We start from the raw sequence: 16,992 nt of genomic DNA, 5'->3' as shown, positions 1-16,992 counted from the left end.
TGCAACTCCCTCTGTCTCCCTCCAGGCCTCAGCTGCTGGTGTTGGTCAGTACGGATGTGGAGCAGAATGTGGAGCAGCCTCGCCTGCTCTCGCTGACCAACCAGCTGAAAGCGGGCAAAGGGCTGACCATCGTGGGCACTGCCTTGGCAGGCACCTACCTGGAGAACCACCCCCAGGCCCAGCGAGCAGAGCAGGTTAGATACCAGGCAGATCCCATGGCATCCCACTGCATATCACACAAACAGCACTACTCTCCGATCTGGACTGCTTTAGACTTGATCCTGTGACTCTGTTCCAATATCCACACTTAAAACACTTAAAATGAAGCTGTACCTAAAATCAGTGTTACCACCGTCCATTTCACCCTTCAATTGCTGGGCAAGTTGTTGACCCTTATTGCCCTCTGTGGCTTAGTTGGTTCCCTTACACTGCTCTCTCTCTCTCTCTCTCTCTCTCTCTCTCTCTCTCTCTCTCTCTCTCTCTCTCTCTCTCTCTCTCTCTCTCTCTCTCTCTCTCTCTCTCTCTCTCTCTCTCTCTCTCTCTCTCTCTCTCTCTCTCTCTCTCTCTCATCCCCTCTCTACTCACCCTCCCCCTCTCCCTCCCTCTCTCTTCTGCCCTTCATTCTCTCTCTCATCCCCGCCCCCTTCCCCTCCAGTCTCTGCGTAAGCTGATGGAGACAGAGAAGGTGAAGGGCTTCTGCCAGGTCACCATCTCATCCAACATGCGCGACGCCACCTCCCATCTGCTCCAGGCCAGTGGACTGGGCGGTCTCATGCACAACACGGTCCTGGTCAGCTGGCCGCGCAACTGGAAGCAGGCTGACGACCACCAGACCTGGAGGGACTTCATCGGTGGGTCACAGAGGGGGTCAAGGGTGGATGGTCAAGTAGGATGGGGGGGTAAAAGGAGGGGTAGGAAAAACAAACACGTTATTTATCTAGGTTATTACTGTCTTATTATCATGTTACCCTTCTAAGTAAATTCTGGTCAATTTTGCACCGTACAATGAAGAATCAGATCTGTCGGTTGAACTTCAAATCAGGATCTTTGGGGGAGGTTGTAGACATATCATTAACGATCATCTTTATGTTTTGTCTTTTTGTACACAAGATCATCACTTTAATCCATATTCTACCTATACAGGATGTTACATGAACTATCGGATCTTCACAAGATCTTCCATAAAGGTTATTGAGTGATCATCAGACTCATATTAGACAAACTCCCCCCTCTTCCCTCTCTGTCCTGTCCTGTAGAGCTGGTTCGGGAGACCACAGCCGCCCACCTGGCCCTGCTGGTGCCCAAGAACATCGCTGCCTTCCCGTCCAATGGAGAGCGCTTCTCAGAGGGCCACATTGATGTGTGGTGGATTGTCCATGATGGAGGCATGCTGATGCTGCTGCCTTTCCTTCTGCGCCAGCACAAGGCAGGCTGCCCACCACACGCCCTCCCTGAGACATGGGTCGCATTGCATTGGCCATGTTTTATATAGGCATTATTAAAGTCTATTTATAAACTGGGTGGTTCGAGCCCTGAATGCTGATTGGCTGACAGCCGTGGTACATCAGACCGTATACATGTATTTTTACTGTTCTAATTACGTTGGTAACCAGTTTATAATAGCAATAAGGCACCTCTGGGGTTTGTGGTGTATGGCCAATATACCTCGGCTAAGGGCTGTGTCCAGGCACTCCGCGTTGCGTCGTGCTTAAGAACAGCCCTTAGCTGTGGTATATTGGCCATATACCACACCCCCTCGGGCCTTATTGCTTAAATATATAACTAGTCATGCACTCAGTTTTATAGTAAGGTGCAATGTAACATTTTTACTATAGTGCAGGGCATTCGTACAATCAGTTTGTTAACTAATCAATACGCATGCTATGGCAGTTTCTATACATCGTCATGAAGGTTCTAACCGGAATACTGTATGACAGGTTATAGATGAGCAGGTTACAATGGTCTTCCCTACCGACAGGTGTGGAGGAAGTGCAGATTACTGTATAACAGGTTAAAGATGAGCAGGTTACACTGGTCTTTTCTACTAATAGGTGTGGAGGAAGTGCAGGATGCGCATCTTCACCGTGGCCCAGATGGACGACAACAGCATCCAGATGAAGAAAGACCTGACCACCTTCCTGTACCACCTGCGTATCGATGCCGAGGTTGAAGTGGTGGAAATGGTTAGACTCCATGTCTGTCTATGACCGTTTCAGATTAAAGATACACTATGGGAGTTTACGTGTTAATTGTTGACTCAAAATGTTGTCTTGAATATTGGCTGTATGGATCATATGACATAGTTGATATAATATGAATCATCATTGTATTATGTATGAAAGTGTGTTAGCTGTCTCCCATGTTCCTTGCGGTGCTGCTGTCCATCCAGTAGACTGATGACACCAACCACAAAGTTGTCCATATGACATCCATAGGACACCTGGTGTATCTGGCCATCCTCAATACACTAACCCAGGCCTTCTCCTCTCTCAGCACGACAGCGACATCTCAGCCTACACCTATGAGAAGACCCTGGTGATGGAACAGCGATCGCAGATCCTAAAACAGATCAACCTGACCAAGACCGAGCGAGAGAGAGAGGTAGGGTTGCAAAGTTACCGGTAATTTACCAAAGTTACCGGAATTGTTGGTAATCTATGGCAATCTATGGTAATTTCAAAAAGTGTATTCATAATATAGTATTCATTTTTTATATCTGTGTCCATATTGTCCATGAGTTTCTAGTGGTTAGACCATATGGTTCAAGAGAAAATAGACTAATTAATGAAAAAAGCATCTAATCAACAAAAGCATTATTTTCTATTAACTCTGCAACACTTCAAACAATTGACTTTTTTCCACAACTGCCACCAGTTTGGCAACAAAACATTTTCAACAAAGACATATTGACATAGTCAAATAAATAAAAGTGTGTAAAAAAATAAATAAAGGTTATTTCATGCTGAAACCCTCATATTAAACACCAATGGTATTCACTAAGTTGATGGTTTATATTTAGGATCACAGTTAGTGAGTGCATACATTATATTTTTTTATTTTTTCATACTGGCCCCCCCCCCGTGGGAATCGAACCCACAACCCTGGCGTTGCAAACGCCATGCTCTACCAACATCCCCTGCCGGCCATTCCCTCCCCTACCCTGGACGACGCTGGGCCAATTGTGCGCCGCCCCATGGGTCTCCCGGTTGCGGCCGGCTACGACAGAGCCTGGATTCGAACCAGGATCTCTAGTGGCACAGCTAGCACTGCGATGCAGTGCCTTAGACCACTGCGCCACTCGGGAGGCTGTATACAGTATATATACAGTACCAGTCAAAAGTTGGGACACACCTACTCATTCAAGGGTTTTTCTTTATTTTTACTATTTTCTACATTGTAGAATAATAGTGAAGACATCAAAACTATGAAATAACACATATGGAATCATGTAGTAAACAAATCTAAATATAGTTTCTCTTTGCTTATTTGAGCTGTTCTTGCCATACTATGGACTTGGTCTTTTACCAAATAGGGCTATCTTCTGATATACCAACCCTACCTTGTCACAACACAACTGATTGTCTCAAACACATTAAGAAGGAAAGAAATTCCACAAATTAACTTTTAACAAGGCACACCTGTTAATTGAAATGCATTCCATGTGACAACCTCATGAAGCTGGCTGAGAGAATGCCACGAGTGTGCAAAGCTGTCATTAAGGCAAAGGGTGGCAATATATTTTGATTTGTTTAACACTTTTTTTATTACTACATGATTCCATATGTGTTATTTCATAGTTTTGATGTCTTCACTATTATTGTACAATGTAGAAAATAGTAAAAGTAAAGAAAAACCCTTGAATTAGTAGGTGTGTCCAAACTGTTGACTGGTACTGTATATACAGTATACAGTATATATATATATATATATATATATATATATATATATATATATATATATATATATATATATACAGTGGGGAGAACAAGTATTTGATACACTGCCGATTTTGCAGGTTTTCTTACTTACAAAGCATGTAGAGGTCTGTAATTTCTATCTCACAGATCTCACAGACCTGTTAGTTTTTCTTTAAGAAGCCCTCCTGTTCTCCACTCATTACCTGTATTAACTGCACCTGTTTGAACTCGTTACCTGTATAAAAGACACCTGTCCACACACTCAATCAAACAGACTCCAACCTCTCTGTCACACCCTGGCTCTGGGACTCATTATGTTGAGCCAGGGTGTGTGCATTCTATGTGTTTATTTCTATGTTGGTAGTTCTGTTGTGTCTATTTCTAGGTTGTTGTATTTCTTTGTTTGAGTGACTCCCAATCAGAGGTAACGAGTGTCAGCTGTTGGCTCGTTGTCTCTGATTGGGAGCCATATTTAAACTGTCTGTGTTCACCTTGTGTTTGTGGGTTTTTGTTCCTTATGCGGTCAGTGTAACCGTGGACTTCACGAGTCGTGTTTTGTTTGTATTTAGATACTTTAATATAATAAAGTCATGTTCGTTTCACACGCTGCGCCTTGGTCCACTCCTTTTGAAGACGATCGTGACAGAAAAACCCACCAAAAAAGGACCAAGCAGCGTGTCCAGGAGCAAGGAGACTGGACATGGGAGGAAGCGCCGGGTAAGGAGATCGAGAGGCTGGCGATGGCCCAGGTGGGCAAATCGTGGTCCTGGGAGGACATGCTCGGGGGCAAGGGACCTTGGGGGAGGATCAAGGCCCTGGCGAGAGAGGAGCAAAGGCGTCAGCAGGGTCATCGTCGGAAGGACGAGAGGCAACCCCAAAAAGTTTTTTGGGGGGGGCACATGGCTTGGGCGGCTGGGCAGCAGGAGGCTGCCACAGGGAGACGTGGAGAGAAGGCTACCGGATTACGGGAGCCATTGGCGAGTAGAGGGAGGGAAGTTGTTGTGGCACGGCGTGAGAGACTGATGTGTGTTACCAGTCCGGTCCGGCCCGTTCCTGATCCCCGGTTAAGGCCAGTGGTGTGTGTTCCCGGTACGGACCGGCCTGTTCCTACTCCACGCACCAAGCCCACGGTGTGCGTCGCCAGTCCAGCCCGGCCGGTTCCTGCTCCACGTACTAAGCCTACGGTGTACGTCGCCAGCCCAGCCCGGCCTGTTCCTGCTTCTCGCATCAAGCCTACGGTGTGCGTCGCCAGCCCGGCCTGTTCCTGCCACCCGCACCAAGTCTACGGTGCGCGTCGCCAGCCCGGCCCGGCCTGTTCCTGCTCTACGCACCAAGTCTACGGTGTGCGTCGACAGCCCTGCCCGGCCTGTTCCTGCTCTACGCACCAAGTCTACGGTGTGCGTCGACAGCCCTGCCCGGCCTGTTCCTGCTCTACGCACCAAGTCTACGGTGTACGTCGACAGCCCTGCCCGGCCTGTTCCTGCTCTACGCACCAAGTCTACGGTGTGCGTCGACAGCCCTGCCCGGCCTGTTCCTGCTCTACGCACCAAGTCTACGGTGTGCGTCGACAGCCCTGCCCGGCCTGTTCCTGCTCTACGCACCAAGTCTACGGTGTGCGTCGACAGCCCTGCCCGGCCTGTTCCTGCTCTACGCACCAAGTCTACGGTGTGCGTCGACAGCCCTGCCCGGCCTGTTCCTGCTCTACGCATCAAGTCTACGGTGTGCGTCGACAGCCCTGCCCGGCCTGTTCCTGCTCTACGCACCAAGTCTATGGTGTACGTCGACAGCCCTGCCCGGCCTGTTCCTGCTCTACGCACCAAGTCTACGGTGTGCGTCGACAGCCCTGCCCGGCCTGTTCCTGCTCTACGCACCAAGTCTACGGTGTGCGTCGACAGCCCTGCCCGGCCTGTCCCTGCTCCACGCACGAAGCCTACGGGGTGCGTCGTCGTCCTGGTCCAGCCTGTTCCTGCCACTCGCACCAAACCGACGGTGCGCGTCGCCAGCCCGGTCCGGCCTGTTCCTGCCACCCGCACCAAGTCTACGGTGCGCGTCGCCAGCCCGACCCGGCCTGTTCCTGCCACTCGCACCAAACCTACGGTGCGCGTCGCCAGCCCGGTCCGGCCTGTTCCTGCCACCCGCACCAAGTCTACGGTGCGCGTCGCCAGCCCGACCCGGCCTGTTCCTGCCACTCGCACCAAACCTACGGTGCGCGTCGCCAGCCCGGTCCGGCCTGTTCCTGCCACCCGCACCAAGCCTACGGTGTGCGTCGCCAGCCCGACCCGGCCTGTTCCTGCCACTCGCACCAAACCTACGGTGCGCGTCGCCAGCCCGGTCCGGCCTGTTCCTGCCACTCGCACTAAGCCAGGGGTGCGAGAAGTCAGCCTGGTAAGGCCCATTCCTCCTCAACGCACCAAGCCAGGGGGTGCGAGTCGACAGCCTGGAAAGGACCGCTCCTGTTAAGTCCAGTCCTGCTCCAGCCGGGCGGGGCCAGACTGGACCAGGGCGCATTGGGGGGTGTATTGAAGGGTGGTGGTCAAGGCCGGAGCCAGAACCGCCACCGAGGAGGTATGCCCGCCCAGCCCTCCCCTGTTTTGGTTAGTTGAGGCGCGGTCGCAGTCCGCGCCTTTAGGGAGTACTGTCACACCCCTGGCTCTGGGACTCATTATGTTGAGCCAGGGTGTGTGCATTCTATGTGTTTATTTCTATGTTGGTAGTTCTGTTGTGTCTATTTCTAGGTTGTTGTATTTCTTTGTTTGAGTGACTCCCAATCAGAGGTAACGAGTGTCAGCTGTTGGCTCGTTGTCTCTGATTGGGAGCCATATTTAAACTGTCTGTGTTCACCTTGTGTTTGTGGGTTTTTGTTCCTTATGCGGTCAGTGTAACCGTGGACTTCACGAGTCGTGTTTTGTTTGTATTTAGATACTTTAATATAATAAAGTCATGTTCGTTTCACACGCTGCGCCTTGGTCCACTCCTTTTGAAGACGATCGTGACACTCTCCACAATGGCCAAGACCAGAGAGCTGTGTAAGGACATCAGGGATAAAATTGTAGACCTGTACAAGGCTGGGATGGGCTACAGGACAATAGGCAAGCAGCTTGGTGAGAAGGCAACAACTGTTGCCGCAATTATTAGAAAATGGAAGAAGTTCAAGATGACGGTCAATCACCCTCTGTCTGGGGCTCCATGCAAGATCTCACCTCGTGGGGCATCAATGATTATGAGGAAGGTGAGGGATCAGCCCAGAACTACATGGCAGGACCTGGTCAATGACCTGAAGAGAGCTGGGACCACAGTCTCAAAGAAAACCATTAGTAACACACTACGCCGTCATGGATTAAAATCCTGCAGCGCACGCAAGGTCCCCCTGCTCAAGCCAGCGCATGTCCAGGCCCGTCTGAAGTTTGCCAATGACCATCTGGATGATTCAGAGGAGGAATGGGAGAAGGTCATGTGGTCTGATAAGACAAAAAATAGAGCTTTTTGGTCTAAACTCCACTCGCCGTGTTTGGAGGAAGAAGAAGGATGAGTACAACCCCAAGAACACCATCCCAACCGTGAAGCATGGAGGTGAAAACATCATTCTTTGGGGATGCTTTTCTGCAAAGGGGACAGGACGACTGCACCGTATTGAGGGGAGGATGGATGGGGCCATGTATCGCGAGATCTTGGTCAACAACCTCCTTCCCTCAGTAAGAGCATTGTAGATGGGTCGTGGCTGGGTCTTCCAGCATGACAACGACCCGAAACACACAGCCAGGGCAACTAAGGAGTGGCTCCGTAAGAAGCATCTCAAGGTCCTGAAGTGGCCTAGCCAGTCTCCAGACCTGAACCCAATAGAACATCTTTGGAGGGAGCTGAAAGTCCGTATTGCCCAGCGACAGCCCCGAAACCTGAAGGATCTGGAGGTCTGTATGGAGGAGTGGGCCAAAATCCCTGCTGCAGTGTGTGCAAACCTGGTCAAGACCTACAGGAAATGTATGATCTCTGTAATTGCAAACAAAGGTTTCTGTACCAAATATTAAGTTCTGCTTTTCTGATGTATCAAATACTTATGTCATGCAATAAAATGCAAATTAATTACTTAAAAATCATACAATGTGATTTTCTGGATTTTTGTTTTAGATTCCGCCTCTCACAGTTGAAGTGTACCTATGATAAACATTACAGACCTCTACATGCTTTGTAAGTAGGAAAACCTGCAAAATCGGCAGTGTATCAAATACTTGTTCTCCCCACTGTATATATATTGTGATGTCACGAGAGGCTACACAGCTTTCAGCGGGATTGCTCAAGTAGTGCAAGGAGACCAGGTTCAACCAAAACAAGGATTTTATTAAAGGTCTTGGGAAACTAACGAAAGTATAACACAATTCTGTTCTCTGGTGGCTCTTTAAGGGTTAACAGTTCAGGGATGTCTCTTCCACATCCAAAATCATAACTCTCCCTCGCTCAAATAACTTTTCCCCAGTCTTACTGTATTCCACGTTGCAGCTAGTGGCCAACCCAGCAAAACGTCCTTCCAAATGTCCCACACGTATTTCCACAGGTGCATATATCCAAAGGTGAGTATTTCCCAAAGGTAAGTATCTCCAAATCCTTATATTCCTCATGGAAGTGGACGTGCAGCACTCTTGTCCTCCAGAGAGCCCAGCTTGGAGACTGTGTCTCTTCCCTTCAACAAACCTTCAGCTCATCAGCTCCTGATTGGTTTCAGCTGCGTGGGAAGATTGGCCATAGAGGGTTGGAGTTCCCGACCATACCAGCAGATGGAGCCATAGCTGTCTGGGTTTGCAGCCATCTCAGGGGATGTAACGTCCCTCCAGGACACAGCCTCTCGTGACATCACACATCCCCCTCCTCGGGACCGACGTCCTCGTCGGGGTAAAGGCAGCGAAGAAGGCATCACGCCGGGAGAGGGCGTCCGCATTGCCGTGGTGCTTGCCAGACTGCTCTCTCTTCAACTCCTCCAACTCTAGGACCAGGGACTCAGCCTCCTGTTGTCTCTCCTTGAGTTTCTTACTGAACGCATCAGCCTTGGTTTTAGCAGAGTTTAGCTTCTGTTGAGCAGCTTTCAGTTCCCTCTCTCTCTCTGCCTCCGCATTCTTCATCTTGTTCTCCAACACCTTGTACTTCTCCTCTGCCTTCTTCTGGACCTCCTTACTACTGCGCAGGGTCTCCTCACACTCCTCGATGGTCCTGCGCAGCCTCTCCAGCTCCTCCTGTTGCTTAGGGAAGGAGCTCTGTTGGAGTTTAGCCTGGAGGATATCTAACTCTTCTGTCTTCATGTCTAACTGTTGCTTTAACAAACGATACCTCTCAGCGGTCCCCTTCAGACCAGACAGTTCTTTGTCCAGATTCTGTAGCTCCGTCTCTGTGTCGGTCTGGGCACCTGCCATCCCTATCAGAGCCCGGGCGGGAGTGAGTAATTCGGAGGATTGCACGGAGCCTTCCCAGGATGAGTCTTGCCTCTCCGTTTCCGAGGTACTCGGGTTATCCTCTCCTGAGACTCTCTCCAGAGTGGGTAAAAGGCTGGGCAGTCTCGTCCAATTAGGACAGGGACGGGGAGGGAATCAACCACCCCCGCCGTCGTGTGTATGGTTCCCCGTGTGCTGGTCATTGTAAGTTCAGTAATGGGGTATTCTCTGGTGTCCCCATGGACACAGGAAACTGGGAGGACTTTCCCCGGGGTCAGACACGTTGGGCCCACCAAATCCTTACGCACCAGGGTGGCCCGGCTACCAGAATCCAGTAAGGCCTCCACATCATGGTGATTCACAGTTACCGGGCAGGTGGGGGGTCGATCTGGGCCGCCATCTACGACTCCCAAGAGCGAGGCAAAACGGTGTGTGGGTGCTGAGCTGGAGGACTCCGCAGTGGGCATAGGTTCATCGGCTGGTTTCCCACACTGCCAGGAGATATGTCCCATCTCCCCACACCGGTAACACTGTCGAGTTTCCCCCTCCTGGTGTACTCTTCTTGGACCCGCCTGGTTTCTGGCTCCCCCTGGAGCCGGGATAAGTCCTGACGTGGCTGGGTTCGAGACCTTGGGGTCCTTTGGACGGGTTCTTCCCATTTGTGGTGGGGCCGCACTTCTGGGGTCTTTTCGGGAAGCATTCAGCATCTCCGCTGTGGCCTGGTACTTTTCCACAGCTTCCACGGTCAGATCAGCCGTGGTCAAGGCCTGTTGACTGATGAACCGTTTTGCCTCATAAGGCAGGGCGCGTAGGTAACGATCCACCACAATGGCCTCCACCACCGCCGCTGCTGTATTCCTCTGCGGATCCAGCCATTTCCTTGCGATTCGGACAAGTTCATGCATCTGCGCCCGAGGAGGTTGGTCTGGTTGGAAGGTCCAGCTGTGAAAGCGCTGGGCCATACCAAACTTTGTGAGTCCATATCTGCTGAGGATCTCAGACTTCAGGGCATCATAGTCAGTAACCTGGTCAGGGCCCAGGTCCCGGACAGCATTCAGCGATTCCCCGGTTAGAAAGGGGGGCTAACAGACCAACCCACTGTTGCTTGGGCCAGGCTTCCCTAGTGGCCGTGGCCTCAAATGCATGCAGGTATGCCTCAATGTCATCGGTAGCTCCCATCTTAGATATAAAGTCACTTGCCTTTATTGGGCGGGTATTTTGGACCACCCTCTGTCTCTGCAACTGCAATTCCTCTGCCTTCAGAAGGTTGGCTTTCTTTTGCTCCTCCAAGAGAGCCACGTTTGCTTGCATCTGGGCTTGCTGGCCAGCAACAAGGGCTTTCAATATGTCCTCCATTTCAGTCGGCGGGGAGCCTACGGCCAACTTGGAAAACTGGGTGATCAAACCTTCGGTATCCTCCTCTGACATGCACTATTAACGCTTGAGCGTGCCCGTATTCTCCACCATCTGTGATGTCACGAGAGGCTACACAGCTTTCAGCGGGATTGCTCAAGTAGTGCAAGGAGACCAGGTTCAACCAAAACAAGGATTTTATTAAAGGTCTTGGGAAACTAACGAAAGTATAACACAATTCTGTTCTCTGGTGGCTCTTTAAGGGTTAACAGTTCAGGGATGTCTCTTCCACATCCAAAATCATAACTCTCCCTCGCTCAAATAACTTTTCCCCAGTCTTACTGTATTCCACGTTGCAGCTAGTGGCCAACCCAGCAAAACGTCCTTCCAAATGTCCCACACGTATTTCCACAGGTGCATATATCCAAAGGTGAGTATTTCCCAAAGGTAAGTATCTCCAAATCCTTATATTCCTCATGGAAGTGGACGTGCAGCACTCTTGTCCTCCAGAGAGCCCAGCTTGGAGACTGTGTCTCTTCCCTTCAACAAACCTTCAGCTCATCAGCTCCTGATTGGTTTCAGCTGCGTGGGAAGATTGGCCATAGAGGGTTGGAGTTCCCGACCATACCAGCAGATGGAGCCATAGCTGTCTGGGTTTGCAGCCATCTCAGGGGGATGTAACGTCCCTCCAGGACACAGCCTCTCGTGACATCACAATATATATTTTTTTTATCATCTTATTTGATATAATTTACATGTGATAAGGCCACACAGAGGGCCAGAGACAGTTACAGACACCTGTGATAATCTGAAGTATCAAAAAGGGCCACTAGATGTCTTGTGATAAACAACATAGAATCCTTGAAAGTTACCAGAATTCTGGTAGTTTACTTGTAATATACCCTCCCTTTGCAACCCTAGAGAGAGGTACCGCTTTACACAGAATTACTAGAATGGGCTAATTCTTTTTTTATTTAATTTTTTACATTTATCATGCCACTACTGCACGTTACACTCTGCAACACATCAATGAACCATGTCTGAAAAGTCGCTTTGGTTTCATAAAGTGAAAAACAAACAAGATATTGATCATGTTGTAATGACATTAGCACTCCTCAATGCTTCATTTAGACTGGAGACTGTAAAACCAGTGTGTGTACATCCAATATATTTCCTGATGCTGGGTAAACCAATCAAGACAGAAGAACATAAAGAATGCATCGCACAGTATTGCTGCACCCAAAAGTGATTGAATTGTCTACATTCACAGACAATGTTCTGAAAACGTAAATGTTCATATCCTTGTTTTGTCTCCATGTAGACAATACCAAACAAGATATGAATCATGTTGTGATGATATTAGCACTCCTATGTCTGATTCACACTATAGGGCTGACCCGAACTGAACTGTGCTGGCTTGCATATTTTATTTTCTCCTAGCAACTACGATGGATGCGAAACCAGGCCAGCCCAGTACAGCTTGGCATGGCTCAGTTCAGTTTGGCTCAGTAGTGTGAAATGCTTTATTCAGCTCTTTGTCTTCCTTCCGCAGATCCAGAGCATCACAGACTCATCCCGCGGATCCATCCGGCGCAAGAACCCGGCGGCTGCGACCACCCAGCTGAGTGTGACCGAGGAACAGCCCGGTGCGAGCAGCAAGGAGGAGGAGAAACCCGAGGAGGAGGTTGGTGCTGTTACTGTCCGGTCAACTGAGCCACATTCACTCTAACCAGGGAGTATAATTAATAATTAATGCTACGAGGCCAGCGCTGGCAAAGACTTGAAAGCAGAGCAGTCAATTGAGTTGTGAGGGGTTGTGATGTGACTGTGAACTGCTGATGTACAAACATTAGGAGATCAGTGGTTTTGACCCTGGGGTGGTGGCTTTTCAGACTTCCTTACTTTTTTATGCTGTGAGGATAATTGCGGTCAGGCATGGTCAAGGAATGGTCAGGAATGATTAAAGGACTGGGGTTGTGAACCGCTGGTGTTGACATTGGGAGGTCAGTGGTTTTCACCCTTAGGTGGTGGTTTTTCAGACTTCCAACTTTTTCTACTAGTGAGGTTTTATGGTTCGAGGACAGTTGCAGTCAGGCACAGTCCAGGAATGAATGGTTAAGGGGTTGGGGTTGTGAACCGCTGGTGTTGACATTAAGAGGTCAGTTTTTTTACACTTCCAACCCACTCTACCAGTCTTTTTTTTGCGGTCAGGCACAGTCAGGGAATGGTTAAGGGATAAGGGAAGGCTCTCGACTGGTCACAGTGTTTCTTGCAAATTATTGGATACCAGGATTTTTTTCATTTAACCTTTATTTTATCAGGGAGTCATACTGAGACCAAGGTCTATTTTACAGATGAGCCCTGAATTACAGAAATTACAGAAAATACACCCATCAAAATATGCATCCAAAATGCAAGCAGAAAGAAAAACAGTCATAAAAAACTAAAACATTCATCAGTAATAAGGTCCTCAATCAGCTTTCTGAATTGCACTAGAGGCACCAGAACATAACATTTAAGAACATTTTGAAGATTGTTCCACAAATAAGGTGCAAGAAAATTAAAAGCTGATTTACCTAACTCAGGAGAGACCACAGGAATTTCCAGAGTTAGCCATCCCTGAGACTGGGTGTGGTAACTCTTATGTCTAAAGATTAGTAATGATGTTCGGTACAGGGAGACTTTTGGTAAAAGGGCTTTATAAATGAAAACATAGCAATGTATCAACCTATGTGACATCAAAGAGGCCCAACTAACTTTCTGGTAGAGAATGCAGTGATGAGTACTAAAATTGTCGCCTGTAATAAAGCACAGTGCGTTATGGTAAACTGCATCTAACGGCTTTAATGAAGTGGCTGCTGCGTTCATATAGGATCTAGGAACGTCGACTGAATAATCTGCTTTCTACTATTTAGCGAGAGGCAGGACCTATTTCTAAAGAAGAAGCCCATTTTTATTCTCAGCATCTTAACTAACTCATCAATATGCTTTTTAAAAAACAGTTTTTCATCTATCCAGATGCCCAGATATCTGTAAGCAGGGACACGATCAATATGGACACCATCCAAAGAACATATGCTTAAATCATCAGACTTATTTTTATGCGCTTTAGAGAACAACATATACTTAGTTTTACCTGCATTCAGTACTAATTTCAGGTCAATTAAGTTTTTCTGTAATACAATGATGGCAGACTGTAGTTCAGATAGAGCCTGGTCAATCGTGGGGGCAATAGCATACACAACAGTATCATCAGCATACAAGTGCAGATTATTATTATTTATTTTACATTCAAGTCGATATTATTAATGTAAACAGTAGAAAGTACAGGATCGACCCCTGTGGGACACCTTTCGTAATATCCAGGAAACATGATTTAACACCATCAGTAGATATACATTGAGTTCTATCTGTCAAGTAATTTTTAAACCAGTTGCATGCAGCCTTGTCTAGGCCAATTTAGGAAAGCCTCTGAATTAGCAGTAAGTGATCAACAGTACCGAAAGCCTTTGACAGGTCAATGAAGAGGGCAGCACAATGTTGCCTTTTATCCATAAAGTTAACCACAGAATTTATAACTAGGGATGCAGTAGAAACAGTGCTATGACCTGGTCTAAAACCCGACTGATCTACAGTACCTGTCAAAAGTTTGGACACACCTATTCAATGGTTTTTCTTTATTTTTTATATTTTATACATTGTAAAATAATAGTGAAAACATCAAAACTATTAAATAACACATATGGAATCATGTAGTAACCAAAAAGTTATACAGTTGAAGTCGGAAGATTACATACACCTTAGCCAAATACATTTAAACTCAGTTTTTCACAATTCCTGACATTTAATCCTAGTAAAGATTCCCTGTCTTAGGTCAGTTAGGATCACCACTTTATTTTAAGAATGTGAAATGTCAGAATAATAGTAGAGAGAATGATTTATTTCAGCTTTTATTTATTTCATCACATTCCCAGTGGGTCAGAAGTTTACATACACTCAATTCGTATTTAGTAGCATTGCCTTTAAATTGTTTAACTTGGGTCAAATGTTTCGGGTAGCCTTCTACAAGCTTCCCACAATAAGTTGGGTGAATTTTGGCCCATTCCTCCTGACAGAACTGGTGTAACTGAGTCAGGTTTGTAGGCCTCCTTGCTCGCACATGCTTTTTCAGTTCTGCCCACAAATGTTCTATAGGATTGAGGTCAGGGCTTTGTGATGGCCACTCCAATACCTTGACTTTGTTGTCCTTAAGCCATTTTGCCACAACTTTGGAAGTATGCTTGGGGTCATTGTCCATTTGGAAGACCCATTTGCGACCAAGCTTTAACTTCCTGACTGATGTCTTGAGATGTTGCTTCAATATATCCACATCATTTTCCTTCCTCATGATGCCATCTATTTTGTGAAGTGCACCAGTCCCTCCTGCAGTAAAGCAACCCCACAGCATGATGCTGCCACCCTCGTGCTACACGGTTGGGATGGTGTTCTTCGGCTTGCAAGCAACCCCCTTTTTCCTCCAAACATAACGATGGTCATTATTGCCAAACAGTTCTATTTTTGTTTCATCAGACCAGAGGACATTTCTCCAAAAAGTATGATCTTTGTCCCCATGTGCAGTTGCAAACCATAGTCTGGCTTTTTTATGGCAGTTTTGGAGCAGTGGCTTCTTCCTTGCTGAGTGGCCTTTCAGGTTATGTCGATATAGGACTCGTTTTACTGTGGATATAGATACTTTTGTACCGGTTTCCTCCAGCATCTTCACAAGGTCCTTTGCTGTTGTTCTGGGATTGATTTGCACTTTTCGTACCAAAGTACGTTCATCTCTACGAGACAGAACGCATCTCCTTCCTGAGCGGTATGACGGCTGTGTGGTCCCATGGTGTTTATACTTGCATACTATTGTTTGTACAGATGAACGTGGTACCTTCAGGCGTTTGGAAATTGCTCCCAAGGATGAACCAGTCTTGTGGAGGTCTACAATTGTTTTTCTGAGGTCTTGGCTGATTTCTTTTGATTTTCCCATGATGTCAAGCAAAGAGGCACTGAGTTTGAAGGTAGGCCTTGAAATACATCCGCAGGTACACCTCCAATTGACTCAAATGATGTCGATTAGCCTATCAGAAGCTTCTAAAGCCATGACATCATTTTCGGGAATTTTCCAAGCTATTTAAAGGCACAGTCAACTTAGTGTATGTAAACTTCTGACCCACTGGAATTGTGATACAGTGAATTATAAGTGAAATAATCTGTCTGGAAACAATTGTTGGAAAAATTACTTGTGTCATGCACAAAGTAGATGGCCTAACCAACTTGCCAAAACTATAGTTTGTTAACAAGACATTTGTGGAGTTGTTGAAAAACAAGTATTAATGACTCCAACCTAAGTGTATGTAAACTTCCGACTTCAACTGTAAATTCTGGTTTATGGATACATCTACAACCAGGAGTTCAAATATTTAAAGATTGGGACGCCATTAAATTAGATTTGACATATATGGCCACTCCCCCTCCTTTCTGTAATCTGTCACATCTAAATACATTATAATCATTTACATCAATGTCTTTATCAGAGACAGAACCATTTAACCATGTTTCCGAGAGAACCAGAATGTCAGGACATGAGTCCTGGACCCAAATGTCATTTGTGTCAATATTTGTAACCATTTAGGTGCATTAGTAATGTAAAGTTAGAGGGAGTATTAAGATAATTCCCATAAGAGCTAACAGGCATAGGGTCATCTGCCTTGTCTCTCCCCACCCTGTCTCGTGATCTCAGTCTGTCTCTGTCGCTGTGTCCCCTCCCCCTCAGGTCCAGCTCATCCATGACAGCACCACCCCGGCCAGTCCCGCCACCCCGGCTACCCCCCTGACCCCGGCCAACGAGGGGGGTGCCCAGACCCCAGGGTCGGCCCAGGTCCAGATGACCTGGACGGAAAAGGCTGATGGTGAGCCGGCCAAGCCGCCTGGCGCCTCCACCCCGGAGGGCATCAAAGACATCTTCAACATGAAGCCGTGAGTGTGGTTTGGCAAAACTGGTTTATGAGCCCTGATGAAGACCTGAGTGGTCAAAACGTTGTCAATAGTATGCAAAGTCTATTTTCACTTAAAAAAAAAAAACTGGTATACTCCCATGTTGGAACCAAAAGTTCTTGAAGAGTAACATTCTGATTGGCATTTTTCTTGTCTTGGGATTTTTGGTGTCAAAATGGCAGATGTTGAAATTCAACATCTTAATAAAGGGATAGTTCACTCCAAAACTATATTTTAGTATTTTGTTCATTAATCCACTGTTAATACAATCCCAT

The 16,992-nt window shown here is 47.3% G+C and overlaps 1 protein-coding gene across 3 annotated transcripts in view; it reads left to right on the top strand.

The window, feature by feature from the left end:
* LOC121574663 (solute carrier family 12 member 5-like) overlaps nt 1-16,992 on the top strand; it is a 292,183-nt gene that overhangs the window by 266,446 nt on the left and 8,745 nt on the right. For all 3 annotated transcript variants that reach the window (XM_041887202.2, XM_045223089.1, XM_045223090.1), the window contains 7 exons: nt 26-194; nt 656-851; nt 1,257-1,426; nt 2,052-2,183; nt 2,494-2,601; nt 12,240-12,371; nt 16,497-16,699. In XM_041887202.2, the coding sequence (XP_041743136.2) occupies nt 26-194; nt 656-851; nt 1,257-1,426; nt 2,052-2,183; nt 2,494-2,601; nt 12,240-12,371; nt 16,497-16,699 (1,110 nt within the window). The remainder of the gene's footprint in view (nt 1-25; nt 195-655; nt 852-1,256; nt 1,427-2,051; nt 2,184-2,493; nt 2,602-12,239; nt 12,372-16,496; nt 16,700-16,992) is intronic.

This window comes from Coregonus clupeaformis, chromosome 10 (assembly GCF_020615455.1).
Source record: "Coregonus clupeaformis isolate EN_2021a chromosome 10, ASM2061545v1, whole genome shotgun sequence".
Taxonomy (NCBI): domain Eukaryota; kingdom Metazoa; phylum Chordata; class Actinopteri; order Salmoniformes; family Salmonidae; genus Coregonus; species Coregonus clupeaformis.
The sequence above is the reverse complement of the archived record's forward strand: the minus strand, read 5'-3'. Positions and strand labels throughout refer to the sequence as shown.